The 19677-nt window shown below is 33.2% G+C and overlaps 1 protein-coding gene across 3 annotated transcripts in view; it reads right to left on the reverse strand.

Annotated features, from left to right (window-relative positions):
• Positions 1 to 19677, reverse strand: part of FANCL (FA complementation group L) — a 102227-nt gene that overhangs the window by 27869 nt on the left and 54681 nt on the right. For all 3 annotated transcript variants that reach the window (XM_074206608.1, XM_074206617.1, XM_074206600.1), the window contains exon 7: positions 18136 to 18204. In XM_074206608.1, the coding sequence (XP_074062709.1) occupies positions 18136 to 18204 (69 nt within the window). The remainder of the gene's footprint in view (positions 1 to 18135; positions 18205 to 19677) is intronic.

The following is a 19677-nucleotide window of genomic DNA, read 5'->3' on the forward strand; positions in this document are numbered from 1 at the left end:
TTTTTTACAAGGCAAATGGGGTTAAGTGGGTTGTTCAAGTCCACACAGCCAGGTAATTTTTAAGTGTCTGAGGCCAGATTTGAACTCAGGTACTCGTGACTCCAGGGCTGGTGCTCTATCCACTGTGCCACCTAGCCACCCCTCAGAAGAATTTTAATGATTTGAATTTAATTTTTTCTAAGGGCAACACGTAGTTGGTAAAACTTAAAAGATAAAGCCAGAATCTATGAAATATTAAAAATTACTTAAATAAAACTAGGTTTAAAGTCTGGAATAAGCAATAGGATAAAACAAGAAACCTTACATATTTCATTCTGTTAACCTGATTATTATAAACAAAGTTAACATTAGGAAAATCTATTTTAAAAAATTTATAAATGTCTTACAACTAGACTTGTGTTTTTTTTTTTTCTTTTAAAAATGACTGGAGGAGAGAATATGGGGGAGGTGGCTGGAAACCCTAGAATGCTACTCTCATCAGAATTGACTCAAAGATGGAAGCAATAGAAGGGAGGGCAGACTGGGGGGAGAGAAGTCAGAAGCAAAAGACCTGAAGAGGAACAGATGGAAAGGAGAGAATAGAATGGGGGGCGCCGGTGTGGGGCAATGGAATGAATGTAAATATAGTGGGCAAAAGTAATTGTGAAAAAAGTTTTGAAGTATGTAGTATGTTTCTCTGATTAAGGCTACATTTTTCAAACACATAGAGAAGTGAGTCAAATTTATAAAATTAAGAATCATCCAGAATTGATAAATGATCAAAAGATAGGAAGAGTTTTCAGATGAAGTAATCAAAGCTATCTTTAGCCAAATGAAAAATTCTTTAAATTGCTATTTATTGGAGAAATGAAAATTAAAACAATTCTGAGGTACTATTTCATACCTATTAGACTGCTTATAGGACAGAAAAGAAAATTGAAGGGATGTGAGAAAAATGAGACCTTCATGCACTGTTGGTACAATTGTGAACTGATTCAACCACTCGGTAAAGCAATTTGAAACTATGCCTAAAAGCTGTAATAAAATAATACATACCTTTTGACCTAGCAATACTACTACTAGGTCTGTATTCTAAAAGTGATTAAAAATCAAAAAGGAAAAGGATCCATATATTCCAATATGTATATACTTATATGTAGCAGCTCTTTTCTCGTGGCAAATAACTGGAAATTGAAGGTTATGTTTGTGATGGAATACTACTGTGCTATAAGAAATGAGCATAAAACTCTCAGGAAAAAACCTGAAAAGACTTAACATGAACTGATGCAATGTGAAATGAGTTGAACCCAGAGAACATTGTGCACAGTAACAGCAATATTGTAAGATGATCAACTGTTAATGATTTAGTTATTGTCAGCTATACAATGATTCCAAATTACTCTGAAGGACTTATTATGAAAAATGCTATCCATCCCAAGAGGAAGAACTGATATGTCTGAATACAGATCAAATCATACTTTTTTACTTTATTTTTCTCGAGTTTTTTTTTTCTTTTTGGTCTGTTTTCTTTTAAGATATGACTATTATATAATCTATATTTTGCATGAATACCCATTTTTAACATATATCAGATTGATTGTCTTCTCAATGAGTGGAGAGGGAAGAAGGGAGAGAATTTGGAAATCAAAAATTTTAAAGAAAATATTAAAAATTGTTTTTACATGGAATGGGGAAAATAAAATTATAAATATATTTTTTAAATTACTGATGCGTTTTGTTTTGCTTTTAAAGATATTATCCAACAACTACCTCCCCACCTCCTACCACACTTCTGTTCCATCAAGAGACTGTGACTTCTAGTACACAGTTATGCTTTTATGATCTATTGTTTATGATGTTTTAATTGTAATTATTTGGTACAAATATTCTGATTATCTTTTTACCTGAGTTGTGTTGCCTTTTTATGGTTGTATATGTATGTGTATATATATGTGTGTATGTGTTATGTCTACATCTATATGTGGTGTATGTGTGTAATATATTACACTTGTGTACATTTGTACATACATGTGTATGGATATCTATATATTTATATACATAAATATCTCACATTATCTTCATATCTATTTTTGGCTCTATTTTCTTTATATGACTGTTCCCATATATGTTCTTTGAATTCTTCATATCTATCATTTCCTTCCTATACAATAACATTCATATACTACAATTCATTCAACATTATCAGATGTTCCCCCTCCAGTTTTTTATTATTACAAATGATGGTTTATAAACAGTTATATTATACATGTCTTCTCTTGCTATTATTTACATATAAACCAGTAGATGTTTCTCCAACTAACAGAAGAATTTGACATTTCCTTGTATAAATCCCCAAGATTTAATATAGTACTTGATACAAGGAGTCATTTAATAAATGCTTTTCCCTGATTCATTCATTCTTTTACACAATGTTTGGACCAATTAACAAGTGAACTAGTAATAGATTAGTGTGCTTATCTTTCCACTTGCCCTTCAACATTGTCTATTTTCCTCTTTTACCAGCTTTAGTAATCACATGGATGTAAAACAGAGTTGTTACAAAGTGTCTTTCTAATTATTTGACTCCTGGCAAATTTTAGAATGTACTATTAACAGGAGAGCCAAGGAACACTTAGAAAGGAAAGCAGTAACTAAGTTTTTCGAGAATAGGCTATAAAGAATTAACCTCATTTCCTTTTTTTAACAGATTAGCTAACAGGTGAATTTGAGAATGCTACTGATTTAGCTTACACATATGTTATACAAATTTTACCAAACCATTTGACAAAAATTTCCTTTACATTTCTTGTGGGAAACATAGAGAGAGATGAGCTACACAGCTAAGGTAGATTCTAAAGTGGCTGAGTGTCCAACTCCTAATGAGTAGTCACTTAATGGTTCAGTGTCACCTTAAAAGGAGGATTCTAGTGGAATCCCACCAGGAATCTATGCTTGCAGTTGTGCTGTTCTCCATATTTACTAATGACTTAGATAAAGGCAGAGATGGCATGCTTACTAAATTTGCAAATAACAGAAAGCTGAAAGGTAGAGCTAATACACTGGATGACAGAGTCAGGATCCAAAAAGATCTTGACAGGTTAGACAGGTTTTCTGGAATTTATTAAGATTAAATTTAAAAGAAATGAATGTAAAGTTTTATATGTGGGCTCCAAAGATCAGTTTCACAAGCACAAGACATAGAGATGGGGTAAGACAGAAGTTTGAAAAAGATTTGAGTGTTTTAGTAGACTTGAATTCAATACATTTCAAGAGTATAACATATAGTAAAGATTATGTGTGTGTGTGTGTGTGTGTGTGTGTGTGTGTGTGTGTGTGTGTGTGTGTTCTGACTTGAAACTCTTCTACAATCTTACAACAAATGACCCATAGTGCATGCATGGAATGGCCTGGGGATTTCCAGTGGAGCCCTTAGTTTCAAGAAAAATACTATCACCGACTATTTTTAAAAATCAAGTTAGTAAAATCCAGAGAAGCTCACTGTTGGTGAGCTTTGTTATATGATAATAAATCCTTTAGCCAAAAAATGGCAGCAGAATTAGAAATTTGGAATCAGAGAACTGGAGTCTGAATCCCAGCTCTGCCATTTAATAGCTGTGTGACCTTAGGTGAGTCACTTAATCCCACTTAGGTCTCAGTTTCCTCATCTGTAAAATCAAGAAGTTTTCTTTCTGTGTCAGTGGCAATGTGGGTAAGAAAAGATTTGCAGGGATCAAGAGTTACATAGTTTTTTTTTTAAACTATGAGTATTATAATCTGAAGTCCTTCTCCAATGACGAAGTACTGGAAAACCTAATCACCATAATCTTGAAATTCTTCTATTCTACATTTATAGTCAGAGCTAGAACCAGGTTTCCCACCCTCACTTTGGGGCAGTGAGGTAGCACAGTGAGTACTAGACCTGGGCTCAGGAAGGTGTGAGTTCAAATGTGACCTCAGACATTTATTTACTGTCTAATCCTAGGGAGAGACCTTTAACCTCCATCTACCTCAGCTTCCTCAAAAGTACACTGGGAAAAGTAACAGCCCCTATCTCCCATACATGTTGTGTAGATCAAATAGGAAAAAAATTATAAGCTCTTAAACTCAGTGACTGGCACATAGTAAGCATTATATCAAAATTGGTTGCTGCTGTCATTATTTATCCCAATCATGGTTCCCTATCTGATACAATGGAACATTCAAAACCTGAAGAAACAGTTTTTAATTAAAAAAAAATCAATGATCTTTCCTCTCCCCCCCAGGTAAAAGCAGTCTACAACAGCAGTAAATTCAGTCAACAAAGCAGTTTCCTGGGTGTCCAGAGCTCTCTGTTGGAGTCCTACAACTATCTTTATATATTCTTTACTCAAGGGCTACCACTGGGTTCCAGGTCAATCTCCCTGAGAGCAAAGTAAACTCAAAGTGCCCCAAGACTTCTCTACACTTTTTGGCCCACCACCCAGACTAGTGGTAGGCAAATATAGAATCCTAGGTCTATCCAGCTAAAAAGTGGATTGAGGTAAGAGTATAGATTGTTTTGGGACAAGGTGCTCAGAGTTTACATAGAGAGAAATAAATATAGAAGTTGGAGGAAAGGTCTTTCATAATGTACCCAAAGTAGTAGGAAATACATCCTTTTTTTTGGAATGTCTGGTCTTCTTGTCTTATGTTCTTATCCCACCATAAATTGGAATTTGCTCCTGGAAACATGGGCCCTGACCAGAAAACAGGTCACTCTGCACTTCCAATTTATTTTCAAAGGAGACAGTGAAGACATCATGATGATGAAGATGAGGATAAAGATGATGATAGTTAACTTTTATATAATGCCTACTAACTGTCACAATTACCTGGGGGGGGGGGGAGGCAGGGTTAGTTCTACTATAATCCTCATTTTACCAATAAGGAGGCTGAGTGAGACAGAGGTTAAGTGACTTGTCCAGGGTCATACAACTAATAAGTATGAGACTGCATTTGAATTTTGGTCTTCCTGATTTCAGGTTTAGAGCTCCATAAACTATGCTAGACATCATGATTTTGTCCTCTGAGGAAAAAAAAAGGATGAGGAATCACTGAAACCAGTTGTTGAACTAAATAAATCAGAAAAAATAAAAATGATTATTTTAACAGGAAATAACTGATTACAGATGTTAGTCACCCTGATTCCGCTATCTGTGAAAGTCAGACCTCCAATTTGTAAGAACAAGGATCAAAATTAATACAAAGATGTAAGAATTTTTTAAGATATTATGCACAATTAAAAGAACTTCAATCTCTTCTACTTAAATGAACTATTGATGCTGAAAAATGGGAAATGAGAGGAAAGGGCATCAACATAGACTTCAATAATTTCATACATTAGTTTAACAGATATACATCAAATGTCAAAATGCCAAAAGAGTCTCTATAGTAGTCAGCAAACACTTGACATTCATAGAATCAGAGATTTTGAAAATGAAGGGACCTTTGAAGTCAACTAATCCAACCCTCTCAATTAACAGATGAGGAAATAGCAGTTCAAATTATTTAAGTGAATTGTTCAGTCATACAGATAAGTCAGTGATAAAACCAGGTCTCAAGCCCATGTCCTCTAAATACAATTCTTAAACTTTTTAAAAATGTCTTACTTGAGGGCGGCTAGGTGGTGCAGTAGATAAAGCACTGGCCCTGGAGTCAGGAGTACCTGGGTTCAAATCCAGTATCAGACAGTTAATTACCTAGCTGTGTGTCCTTGGGCAAGCCACTTAACCCCATTGCGTTGAAAAATCTAAAAAATGTCTTACTTGTAAAGCAGAGAGATAGTATCAAGGGCAATACTAATTTACTATACAACCCCATTTATAAAATCTTAGGGATTCAGAGAAGCACCTTTTGAAGTAGGAAAAAAATGAAACAAGAGGTATCCATTCACTGGAGAAGCCAAATGTCACATATGAATGTCAAGGCATATTCCTGTACCATAAGGAATAATGACTATAAGGAATTTAGAGAATGCTAAAAAGATTTGTATGAACTAATGCAGAAATGAAAGGAGCAGAAACATAAGAACAATGTTAAAAAGGATATTAATCATAAAAATGAAAAGAACATGAAAATTAAAATAAATGCTGTGTAACTATAAATGTTCGAGGAGATGAGAAAGTATGTCTTTGTCTTTTCCTGAAGTAGTAAGTGGCTACATAAAAAAAAGTTGCATATGCTATCAGAAGTCTCTGTTGGGGGGCAGCTAGGTGGCATAGTGGATAGAGCACCAGCCCTGGAGTCAGGAGTACCTGAGTTCAAATCTGGCCTCAGACACTTAATAATTACCTAGCTGTATGGCCTTGGGCAAGCCACTTAACCCCACTGCCTTGCAAAAACTAAAAAAAAAAAAAAAAAGGTCTCTGTAGAAGTAGGTCTTACTTAACTCCTTTATGTGTTACAAGATAAGGCTCACTAAATTGTGCAGAATCTGGGGAGGAGGGGAGTGGGAGAGAAGGAGTTGGGGATGGAAAGGGTAACGGATGTCCAGAAATGATTATAGTATGACAATAAAAGGCATCTACTTAAATGGTAAAAGATGATATTGCCTCAGATGAATGGGAGGTATAGTAAGGAAAAAACTCCCATCTAAAGAAAACTTAGCAAAAGACATTAGTCAAAATCATCCTGAAGATATAAGAAAAGAACAAAGTGGAAGGAGGGCAAGAGACACACAAAAGATAGTAAAGATCTGAAAAGATTTTCATAATAATCTTATCTCTTTTAGTGATTAGCAGAGCTACCACATTGACTCCTAATATGATACCACACATGTGCTGTTAGAAGGAAAGGAAATGACAATGAATAAATTCTAAATGTGAAATACAGCAAACTCTAGAACAAATAGAGATCACAGAAGAGGTTGGGGAGAGAGGAAGGGGAAGAGGAAGAATTAAGGAATTATTTTTCAAGGTAGTTAAAGAAGAAAAAAAACATGCAAAAAAAATCTTGGATCCCAATATTACAAAAACAGAAAGATATAAACATGATAACTTTCCTATCTCCAAAAAGGGTTTGAGAAATATTTTTACAATAACCCAAGGCATTATTTCTGATGGAATCAAAAGAGAACCAATAGATTTTTCCAAGTCTCATTCCCCAGTAAATCACTTCACTCTAATCATACAATTGACACAAAGATGTAAAGGATACAAGATCCTACTGTACTGATTATCTGCTGACAATTTAAAGTAACTTTTAATTTAGTAAAAGAAAATGATATAAGACATATTCTATGCAAATGTCAAACTAATATAAGATTTCTTAAAAATATATTAAAACAATGATAACCTTGTCCAAAGACCTCTCCATCATATCAAATGAGGAATAAAAAGATGTTCACCACTCTGAAGAAATCTAATGTAACATCCAAAGGATTATCTAGACATGAATTCTTCCAGATGTTCATCTTTGCTGGTAACATTATGCTAACTGCAGACTCCTAAATGGAATCCAAACTACTTTAAGATTTTAGCATACTATCAACATAAGAAAAGTGAAGTGGGGGAGGCTAGGTGGCATAGCAGATAAAGCACCAGCCCTGGAGTCAGGAGTACCTGGGTTCAAATCCGGTCTCAGACACTTAATAATTAACTAGCTGTGTGGCCTTGGGCAAGCCACTTAACCCTGTTTGCCTTGCAAAAACCTAAAAAAAAAAGTCAAGTGGATGACAAGTGCCTATGTACTAGCTATGATACGCAATTAAATGAACAACTTTTAAAGCTCATCAAGTAGGATGTGTACCAATTAGAATGGCATAATAAAGAGACAATGAATAAGGACCAAGAATTAAACAAAAAGAGAAGAATTGATTGGGTTTTTTCTTTTGGAAATACAGTTATTTTCATCATCTCAAACTTTCCTCGGTAAAAAAAAAAACCATTAAAAAAAAGACTATCTTGCCATTGTTGCTATATGGCAAGAAACATGAGACACTACAGTCACCAAAGAACTGGAATTAAGAAACACATTACAAAAATAGCTTTACAGAAAGAACAGAGATAAAGGATATAATTAGTGAAATGTATAACAACAACAACAACAAAGGACTTGTGACATGGTAAAAATGAAACATAACCAGTGGACAGGACACCCTATTTTGTATAATCCAATGGTTCTTTGTTGATGAAAAGATAGAAAGGAAAGAAGGGTTCCAGTGTACTGAGTGGTTACAAATTTAAGGAAGGATATCATTAAGGTTCCAAATGATGCATTATTAGAAAAAATAGATTCACATGCATGAAATCATAGATCTATTTGTGTATTTTCTGTGCAAAGTACTATATTAGGTAGCTTAGATACTAAAACAAAAATGAGAGCCACTTTCTGTCCCCAAGATGCTTCCAAGATTCCAATGTAGGAACAAATTATATACACAGATGACTAAATATAAAATAATTTCAGGAGGGGAAAGAACACTAATAATGATGAGAGCATAAATAGGACAGACATCTTAGTAGTCATACCACACGTACATATGTGTGAAAACTCTCCAGGCTTTGAAATAAACTCTGCGTCCAAATTCTTGAAAAGGTAATTGAACAACCCATTTGGGAGGCACTAGGGTGGGCCGAGGAAGTTGTGATTTTGTCAGTACAGAAACTCAAATGTAACATAGTGTAAGTGATTCATGAATTTACATCTAGGATGGGTGAGAGGTAACTCTTGAACACACATCTTCCTCACTTTAGCACTGGCCCTATATCCAACTGCTATGCCTTTTCTCATCTCATAACCAAAATTGGTTTAAGGGAAAGGAGAATGTGGATACAAGCTGATAAGGAGGTGTTTGTGGTTCATTGTGCTAGCTAATGCAGAGATGATGGATAATGCTTTCAATAGTGTTGATAAGTCAAAGGAAACTAACAGTAATCTGATTCTGAATTTCTGAAGAGCAAGATGGCTTTGATCTGCTATTAATTTTACAGAAACAATAATTGAATACACAGCCAGGAAGTCATATAGCTAGATCTCCTTGGCCGATTCCTTAAGAGAAAATCAGACCTGTGTTCTCATATTACCTGCATCTGCAGCTCCATCTTTAGTGAAGCATAGTAACTGACATTCATAATGATAATAAAATTATCAAAAAAGTTTAATTATGCTGATAGAATTTAAGAATTTTAGAACATTTTTGAAAATTGTGCAAAAATATTTAAAATCAACAAATTCTATCACTTAAATAATTAACCCTCAGTTTCTAGAAAATTAATCTATTCAAGATGGTTTATTCTGGGGCTATCAATATCCTAGGTCCTACAATATAAAGGAAATTTATCTTCTAGTTAAATTTTTTCCAAATAGTTTAGAGCTAAAATGAAGTACAAATACTTACCATGATACATCAACATATATAAGCAATATTTCCCTAGATGAAGGACAAAAAAGGCAAGATGGTAACAGTTCACAAACCCATTTCTTAGAGCATGAAATTTTATGATTTTTATATGTGAAAAATACTACAGAGGGGGAGGAAGAAAGGTATATGGTAGAAGTTAAATGTTAGATTTTCCCCCCATAACTGTTATTAAATTATGTTAAACTAGGAAAGCACTTAAGCAGAAAAGTGTGAACACTGCCAATCTCAAAATGTAACGCTTATTATCTTTAAAAGCATTTTGTTACTTTTATAATACCTGAAGTGATATAATAATGTCAGTCACTTAACCAGATCTTAGAGTATAATATCTTCATCTTAAGTACTATTATTTCCAGTATTTTAATAATTTCACACAGTCCTGGAATGTGATCTTTTGTGCTCTGATGACACTTAAATTAATAGCATAATTTTCTGGTACTTGCAACAGTTGCTTTCCATTTTGATTTTTTTACATTTTTCTATATCTCATACAGATAAATCCTCTAATCATCTTTTTATCTTTATCTTTGAGGAATTCAAAAGGCTACATTTGAAAAAGGAAATATCAAGGGATTATAAAGCAGATACTTTTAAAAATTCAATTAATTTAATACTAATTGTAATTTTTCCAATAATGTTCCTTTAAAAAGGAACTAAATCTTTTAAATACTCAGTTCATTTGATCTTATTTGCATGCTTCATTGATGTTGTCAACTTTCTAACTGTATATCTATATCTGAATCTATTTAATCAAATCATATTTCTTTGTCAAGTAAGCCACAAAGAATTTATCGTTTCTTTTATACTTAATTAACTAGTTTAATTTTGACCAGAGTTGACCACTGTTTATTTAAAAGATTGATACTGATACTATTTTTATTCATGCTAACAGAGTATTTGCCCACAAGGTTAAAATGATACAAACATAAAAGTATCTGCTTTTGAATACTAACCTTTTCTAGAATTATGTTGGCATGCTGGTAAAAATCTGTCAAGTGCATTTTGAAAATAAGTAGGCACTTAATCTTACCCAGCAAAGCTACCCTATCTGCTTGACTAGAAATATCAAACTTACAAGCAAAAATAAACTGACATCTTTTTATTTTAATCATGCCAAACTCAGAAGTATGGCACTGAATAGGTTGGCAATATCTAGTGTTTCAGAAAAGCTCCAGCTAAAAACAAAATTGAGATAATGACCATATTGTATATCTTTGCATAGTACAAAATTTTCAATGTTACTTGTCACTGAAGGTCAGTATTCCAACAAAATCAGCAGATTGCATCAATGTTAATTATCAGAATATATTTTAGGTTCAAAGATTTTCAGGAAGTGGTTATGAAAATGTGTAGTTCAAAAAAAAAGCCAAGACTTAAAGATTCAACATGGAAACATGCCTTCTGGCTGATACTATCACCTTCAACAACAAGAATATGAGACATATAGGATAAGTGTGACCTTACTACTGAGCATGTTGTTCAGTTGTTTTTCAGTTGCATCTGACTCTTCGTGACCCATTTGATGTTTTCTTGGCAAAGAAATTGGAGTGATTTGCCATTTTTTTCTCCTAGCTTATTTTACAGATAAGGAAACCAAGGCAAGCAGGGAAAGCAACTCAGACTCAGAAGACAAGTGTCATGGGCAAAGAACAGAGCAAAAGGGTCAATTTGAAGCATACAAGGGGAAAGTACTGTGTCAATAAACTGAAAAAGTTGTGAAAAGCTTTAAAAGTCAAAAAGAAGATTTTTACACTGATTCCTGGAAGTGATAGGGTTGTTGAAAAGAGGAGTGCTAGGGGCAGATTAGGGAGATCATGGAAGACAGATCATGACAGGGTTTTACAATAAGTCAAGTATGAGGACGTGGTGGTGGTAGTGTAAGGGGAGAGAAAAGAGAGAATATGAGAGATGTTGTGAAGGTAGAAACAACAGGACTTTCATTCCCTAAGCTGAGAACAATGCTTACCTATAATGAGTAAAAGTTGTCATCCTTACCCCAGCTAAAAAGAAAAAAAAAAAAATATATATATATATATACATATATATATATATGTATATATCCTGTTTACTACTGTCCATCAGAAATATGGAGTTTCATTACATCACGTGCAGCTTCAGACACTACCAAGGGTCAGATTTTTCTGGCATTAAAAATATGTGTATTTAGAGGGCATAGTATTTTAAAGCTGTCTTTCTTGTTTTGATTCCCTTATTGTTATACCATCAAATGACTGCACACCTTTACTGTTCCTGATGCCAATGCTCACTGAGGGGATCCAGCATCCCAAAAGAATAGTTTTTAAAGTATACAATTAGCCCTAGAAACCACAAAAAGTAAATAGCCACAGCTTATCACCCTGCCTTGCTAGCAATGCCTATCATTTAAAGGGAAAAACAAATCATGAAGTTGGGATAATTTATAAGTCATAATTACAGGGAAACCAAGTTACAGGTCATTAATTGACAGACATATAGGAAGAGGCTCTATAACACTAACAGACGAAGAGTTCTAGAGCATATTTAATTGAATTCTTTTATATTACGAATGAGGAAATGAAAGTTAAATAACTTGCTTGTGGTCACATAGCTAATAGTAGGACCAAAACAAGAACTATGGTCCCAATCTTATGCTAGAACATACAAAGTAAAAAATTCTAAGTTTAAAACATATTTAAAATTACAAAATTAAAAAGATAATTAGACACTCATCTAAAATGTTACTTTTATTAGTTTATATACATATTTGCTGATATAAAATAGTTTTTCAAAATTTAAGGAATATTAATTTCTTCTAAATATAAAAGTATGGCAAAAAATTAACAGTTCTATTTTTTTTTTTAGCAAAACCATAATAACAATTTCCTGAGGATGCCAAGATGTTATTTATAAAGTAATTCTTTAGCAATCATCTACCATAATCATATGACATCATGGTTAATTAGAAATAAATAATATCAATTCCATGTTTATTTTCTTTTTTTTAACACTAAAAAGTAGGAGAATATCAATGTATGAGTCACACTAATGTTTGAGTAAAAATACTATCTGTAATAGTTTTTCTTAGTTTCTATAAATTCTAGCTAGTTTAAGATGAACCAATGAAAAGAATGTTTTAACTCTAATACCTAAAGTTATACACTAAGAAAATAGAAATCTAGCCATTCTAAAAGCTTCATGAATAATAAAACTGATAAATTTCTTCCTCTATTTAAGTTAGTATCTCAAATATTTAACTACTATGCTCCATGGAGTTATATTAAGCCTACACTGGACTTTAAACTCAATAAGATTCCCATTTATTGAATCTATATTCTACAAAACAGAAATTACTATATAGTAAGGAGCTATCTTAGGTATGGAGTGAGATGAAAAGGACAAAAAGACATAGTCAGAGCCCTCACCATCTAGAAGGGGAATTAAGACACACCAATGTAGTACAGATAAGATAAATTAAACTAGAGGCTATAGGAATGGAGAGAAAGGGAAGGCTGCAAGATGTACTGCAGAAGTAGAAAAAACAACTAAAGGATGTAGACAAAGATGACTTAAGCTAAATTAATCCAACTCAACAAACATTAAACAGTCAGTGAGCATTTATTATGTATCCATCATGCACCAGATATGGCAAAGGGCTGGCTCAGGGGAGATCATTTTGAAAAGGATTATAATGGTGATAATAAACATTTATATTGCATTTTTAGGTTCTCATAACTCTATGGAGCAAGTACTATTATTTGTACTTTACAGGTACTAATTCACTTTAATAGTGAAGAAATTGAGGCTGAGGGAGGTTAAGTGACTTACCCAGGGTCACATAGCCAGTTAAGTATCTAAGGTAGATACTATCTAAGGTAGACTCCAAGTCCAGGGTTTAATCCTTGATACTAAGTTGCTGCTAAAGAAGTCCTTGCCCTAGAAAAGATCTCACTGTGAACTAACTTGGAAGTTAGTTATGCAATTAATAGAAATAGTTATATATTAACAAAAAGGACTTAAAATATAAATAGATTTTAAAGGCAAAGATGTTGAGTTCCATTTGGAAATACTGAGTTGTTGAGTACAGTAGTTCATGTGGTACATATAGGTAGAGATACCTATGGGTCACCAGTTCAGAAGAATGTTTGAGACTGGACAAAAAGTTGGAAGCTATCTTCATAGAAGTCATAACTGAAGTCTTAGATATAAGAAATTACTAAAGAAAAAAATAGAAAAAAGTGAGCCCAGAAAAAAATCCTAGAAAATGCCAATATTTACAGGGGAAAAGAAAGAAAAACCAATAAAAGAAGTTAAACTATATGTTTAAAAGATGGAAGAAACTAGTTCAATGCTATGAAGATCAACAAAGAAAAATGTTAAGGAGGGATTGGTTGTAGCATCAGAAATAGCAAGTTAGTCAAGAAGGTTGAAAACTGAGGGGAAAAAAGATATGTGGATTAGGCAGTCATAGTAACCTTTTGGCAATCAATGTCAGTAGAGTATTGAGAACAGAATCTAGATTTCAAGCAATTGAGAAGTAAATGGGAAGAGAAGAAGAGAAGGCAGAAAATTGATATGTTATTTCTCCAAGAAATTTGAAAGTGAATGAAAGGAAAGAATGGTAGCACAATTTTTGTCAGGAAAACCTAAGCAGATTTGCTGCTAGAGAAGAAGGAAAGAATAGATACTCATGAAAAACAGGATATTATTACTGATATAAGTTCCAGGAATAGACTGAACTAAGGATATTCTCCAATAGGAGAAAGTTAGATGAAAACAGAGAAATGAAAAAATTAGAAATGAGAGAGTATGGTTCTATTGCCTCAAACTCAGTCAAGTAAGACTAGGTGACAATTATTCAGAATTTATGCTTTTCTCTATGCAGAGTTTACCTATTAGGGATACTCAGATTGTTAAGGGTTCTGTGAGATCCAAACCATCGATCAGTTCAAAAATCAATTAAACCCTGGAATAATGAAATAATATAATTCCATGCCTCTTTATCTGCTCTGTAACTTCCTAACAGAAAACTGCTGTTTCTTTCTTATTTATGTATTTTATCAATCTTTTTTTATGTATTTTATCAATTAACATTCAGGAAATATATTTTAAATGTGTAGTTAATACTAATAAAGAATATTACAAAGTAATTTCAACTTTACACCTTAGAGGTGTTACTAATAAACTTGTCACATTTATGCTGATGAATGAGATTCTTCACTATTGTACATCTTGGTTCAAGTAATAGCAACACCACTTCAATGTCCCAGTGATATACTTCTCTGTACACAAAGACATACAAAAAATTGAAGTTGATCATCATTTGTTCTTGGTTCCTTTGAGGGATATAGTATTGTAAAACTTAGCCATGTTTACATCTAGTCTATACATCAGAATTGAAATCAGCACTAAATGCTATTGGAAACTGTGGCCAGCAACTGATCAAATTAGTGAGGTTCTAATATTCTATTTGAGAAATAAAAATAAACAAATTCCTTGGCTTAAGTATGCTCAACCAGCAATGAAAAAGATATATATAAAATACTAAACACCATATCACAAAACATTAAGATAAACTATCTCAAGTTTTACTCCCCTTGTAGCAAGAGAGGAATAAACACTACCTCTACTGAAATCCCACTCCATTTTCTCCTCAGAGCAAGGCTCTGGAAATGTCTCTAAAAAGAGTTAGTGATAGGGTGTGAAATTCATCTTCTTTTGACCCCATCTATTGCCATTTTTGCCACACCATTTTGGCAATGATAGAATTTCTGGGAATCTAAAAGTAAATGTCTCAGTTTCTTAAAAAATTTCATGGCCCCCTGACTTTGCTGATATGGGTACTCCTTTCATGAATGTGGTTCACCAGTTTACTTATTAAATGGCTTCATGAATTGCTGTGGCTGAGAAAAGTCAAATTCTGGTGGCTAACCTAGTAACAAATCTCTACAAATTTGGCTGGGCAATTCTTAAACAGTTTATATTGCACTGGCACAAGCTTTTGAAATGAGAGGGTCATACCCATCTGACAGTGATGCCTGGGTTGGACTTCAGTGAGAGAAATTTCTTAATAGCCTAAGAAAAACAATGGAGAGAATAGAAAGGTGGGATTTTTAAATTATTTTTGTGTCATTAAGCCTTTTGCCAGTTTGATGAAGTCTTTGGATCCCTGCTCAGATTGATGTTTTTAAATGCATTAAATAAAATGTATAGGATTACAAAGAAAATGGAATATGCTGAAATGCATACATACATACACACACATATGTGTGTGTGTGTGTGTGTGTGTGTGTGTGTGTGTGTGTATAAGGCTGAAGAACCAAAGGATTTTCTAACAATAAAATCAAAGAAGAAAGCAGAAGAAAATGTACTAGTAATCACAAGTAGATCACTAAGAAGGCTAAATGCATAGTAACAAGCAAAACTCTTAGGTCTGCTAGGTAGCACAGTGGATAGAGCACCAGCTCTGGAGTCAGGAAGACCTGAATTCAAATTCAGCCTCAGATACTTAACACTTATTTAGTTGTGTAACCTAGGCCAAGTCACTAATCCCACTGTCTTGCAAAAATAAAAAAATAAAAATTTAAAAGAGCATAACTAGGATAATTCCTAGCAAATAAACTCTGGAAGCAAAGTTTATTTTAGAGGCAACATGTCATAAGGAGCTGGTTCTGGAATAAGAAAGACCTGGGTTCAAGTCCTACTTGTGACATAAATTGGCTGTACAATCCTCTGCAAGTTCTCCAGACAGCTCTTTAAGACTTCAAGTTGAAAAACCAGGTACTGATTTGTACTGGTAGAAGTTCCCTGAAAGCAAATTGATGGTACAATGAAAAGTGCAGGGCCTGGAATCAGGAAGATCACTATTTAAATCAGAAACTTATTAGCTATGCAGCCCTGGGCAACTTAATGCTTCTTTACCCCAGGTTCTTCAACCATAGCACATGTTCTAGAATTGCTGGGAGGATCCAATGAGAGATTCGTAAAAAGCACCTGGGAAATAATAGGTACTATATAAATGCTTATTCCTTCCCATCTACCTAATTATTCCAAATGAATCACTTATCTAGCTCAAAAACTACAATTAGAAGTTTATGTATTTATTTTAGCAAAATGTCTTTCCTTATTATTTCTACTCAAAAATAAACAGCTTATTATTTACAGATAATTTTTATGTAAACTGAGTTAAAGGGAAATAACATGGCTTATTCGTGTTCATGCAATCAAGTCAGAGTCTGAGTTGTAAACTAAATCTAGGATGCCTAACTGCTTCTTAGTTGCTCTAACTAATGGATAATATTCTATATTTTATAACAGAACTATTTCCTTTAATTATAAATATTGGATTCACTGTCAGATAATCAGCCAGAAGTTTTTTTCATTAAGTTCTTACATTGCTGGCATTTTTCCAAGAACATCAGATTTTTCACAACCTATTTTAACATATTAAGTCTGAAAATATTAAGAACCTTTGGCAAGTCTACTTGTCCTAGGTTGAACTATTTTAAAAGAACATGTGCAAGCAATACTTTGATTACCAGTATCCATTTTAATGTGGTCAAAACCCTCATCAGTATACACTGATTGTGATAAAACCATTATGTCCTTGCTCTACCCGAGATCTTACAAAGAGGTTTAATCATTTGGTTTATAGCTTCAGTTACCAATTTTCCTTGAAGAACCTAACTAGAGAATGGCCAGTACCACAGAGCTTGAGATTGGTTGTGGTTTATTGGTTGTGGCTTGTTTTTTTTAAACATAGAGCTTCATAATAAGACATGAACACTTTCTATGTTAACATATATATAAAAGAAAATCCATTGGGTTAATGAAAAAAGTAAATAACTAAAATAAGTAGATGTTCAAGCCCTTGTCATTGAGAAGCACTTTTGCATTTATTTGGCACATATAATAACAGCAGAGGCAGCGGCAGCAGCAGCGCTGCCCTTGGTGCTGATTTCTTACTACTCTAAATGTCTCCTCCGAGCCAGAATACACTGGCTGTTGCTGATCACGCTGTGAGACACCTGCACTGGCTACTAGGCTTGTCATGACGCACAAAACCCTACCATCTTCAGCTTGACATTGTGCAAGTTATAATTATTCATCCAAATGAATATGTCAGAGCAGCAGCAGCAGACCTCTCATCAGAGCAAAAGAAAAATACATCAAAACATTATCAACCCAGCAGGAAGACAGGGACCATAAGGAAAATTACCCATTTTTAATATGGATGCCACAAAGCCATGTCTATTATTTTACAAAAAGAAAATAAAATAAAGATCTTCCAAATTTAAAGTCCAGGAGCCCTAAAACAGAATTTGAAATAGGTAAAAGAAGACAGTTAAAAAAATCAACTACATAAAATCTATTTACATTATCATTGAGATTTTGTATCTATATTGCAGCCAGTGACATTTCTGCTTCTTCAGGAAAGAGTCTTACTGGTGTTTCCATTAAAGATGACCCACAAATGTCGAAATTTTAAAAATAAAAAATAAAGCCTTTCATGTTAGAATTTGTGTGGCAAAAGTCCCAATAAGCCAAGGAAATGGGACATTCAGAAAAGTAACCCGATATTATTTCTATTTTCAAGGCCAAAAAACTCATCAGCTTCCAGAGTCTCAGATTTTATTCTAACTTCACTAACAACACTTTTAATATTTTTTTTTATAAATTCATATGAATTTTTAGAACACTGATTTCTGCCTCCATACAAACCAGCAAGATGATGAATCCAAATATGAATATATCTTTCAAAATGAGTGAAACTTTAGCTAATAGAAAATATACAAACTTACCTGGGGTGTCCAGGTAACAGAAAATGGAAGCGGTAAATCGACATAGCATTCTGGGGGTTCTGCTGGATACTGTGGGAAAAAAAGTGACAACTTCAACTATTTCTGCTCTTTGTCTTTCAGGTTATATGAAATTAAAATAGAATGGAAGACTTGACTATTTCAAACACAAGGGGTTTATATATAATTTTTAATCAGGCACAATTAAAGGTTCCTACATGTAAATGAGTTAAATTTACTAAGATTCTATAATACTATAAAGTATTATATACTACATATAGATGTTATAATACTATATACTATAAGTCTCATGAACACAGAGATTATGTTATTTAAACTTTTTAACTCCCTTAGCACAGTATGGGAAATTCTTAATAAATGTTTGTTGTTATAATCTCTTAAAATAATCAATATACAGATATAGATATTCAATGAAAATTAGAGATGGATTTTTTAATCAAAATATGATTTTCCACCCTGAAATGTGCTTTTTAAAGATGAGATGAATGTTAAGATTAGCTTAGAAATACAAATAACTTCAAGATTACTAAAAAAAGATGAAAGGAAAAAAATGCAAGGACTAGTCCATTCAGGGTTGATAAAATAAATCCAAAATCTGAAAATAATCTGACATTAATAGGACCTTATCTAATGAATTCTTTCTAGAGAGGAAAAGCTCTCAACAGTCAAGACAGAAAACAAGGTTTAAAACTTTCAAAGGAGGCCACAGAATTTAGGGGCTTTAGATCAGGAAAAGATAATCACATCTTAAGAGAATTTAGGTGGAATTCATTTAAAGGAAGTTGCAGTATATTTGCTCACCTCTTAAAGAGTCCAATTCTAGGATTTTTTTACTTTCATAGGTAAATAATTCTAAAATTTTTCATTGTTTCCCAAAAAGGAGATTGAATTTCAGAAAAAAATTTCTCAAATAGATATACATTATTTTGTATCTTATATTAAATTCCTTTTCTACCCCCCCAATTTTAAGTATTTTCTTGGGAAAGCATAGAAATGACAGGTGACCAAAAGTATTTGAGTGGAAATTTATTAGTACCCCCAAAGTTTTAAGTTGTTAAATAAAGTTTTACTCTGGTGAATGTTATACATAAGTTTACTGATTCAAGCCTAATTGTTGGTAACACAATCTAAAATTGATTCAGTTCAAAAATATTAATGCACTGATGTAGGCTGATATGTAGAATGGTTTAAAGAAAAAACTACAGAACAGCTTTGATAGGATGTAGCAATAAGAGCAATTGACAGTCAAGTCTGGACTTGATTAGTTTAATGGAGGGGAATAGTAATGGAGATAACCTGAATCTCAGATGGTATAAAAACCATTTATATTTAGCACTGAAGTGTATTTTTTTTAATTTACCTTTTGGTAACTATATCTGATTTCCTAATAATTCACTTCACTTTAAACAAAATAATAAAAGCATGTTGTAAGCCCTCAACTACTTAAAAAGTGGCAAGTATTTAGCTTCCCTATTTTCTGCACTATTGCTTATTGGGATAGATACTGAAGGAAAGCATGAACTA

This window comes from Macrotis lagotis, chromosome 1 (genome assembly GCF_037893015.1).
Source record: "Macrotis lagotis isolate mMagLag1 chromosome 1, bilby.v1.9.chrom.fasta, whole genome shotgun sequence".
Lineage (NCBI taxonomy): Eukaryota > Metazoa > Chordata > Mammalia > Peramelemorphia > Peramelidae > Macrotis > Macrotis lagotis.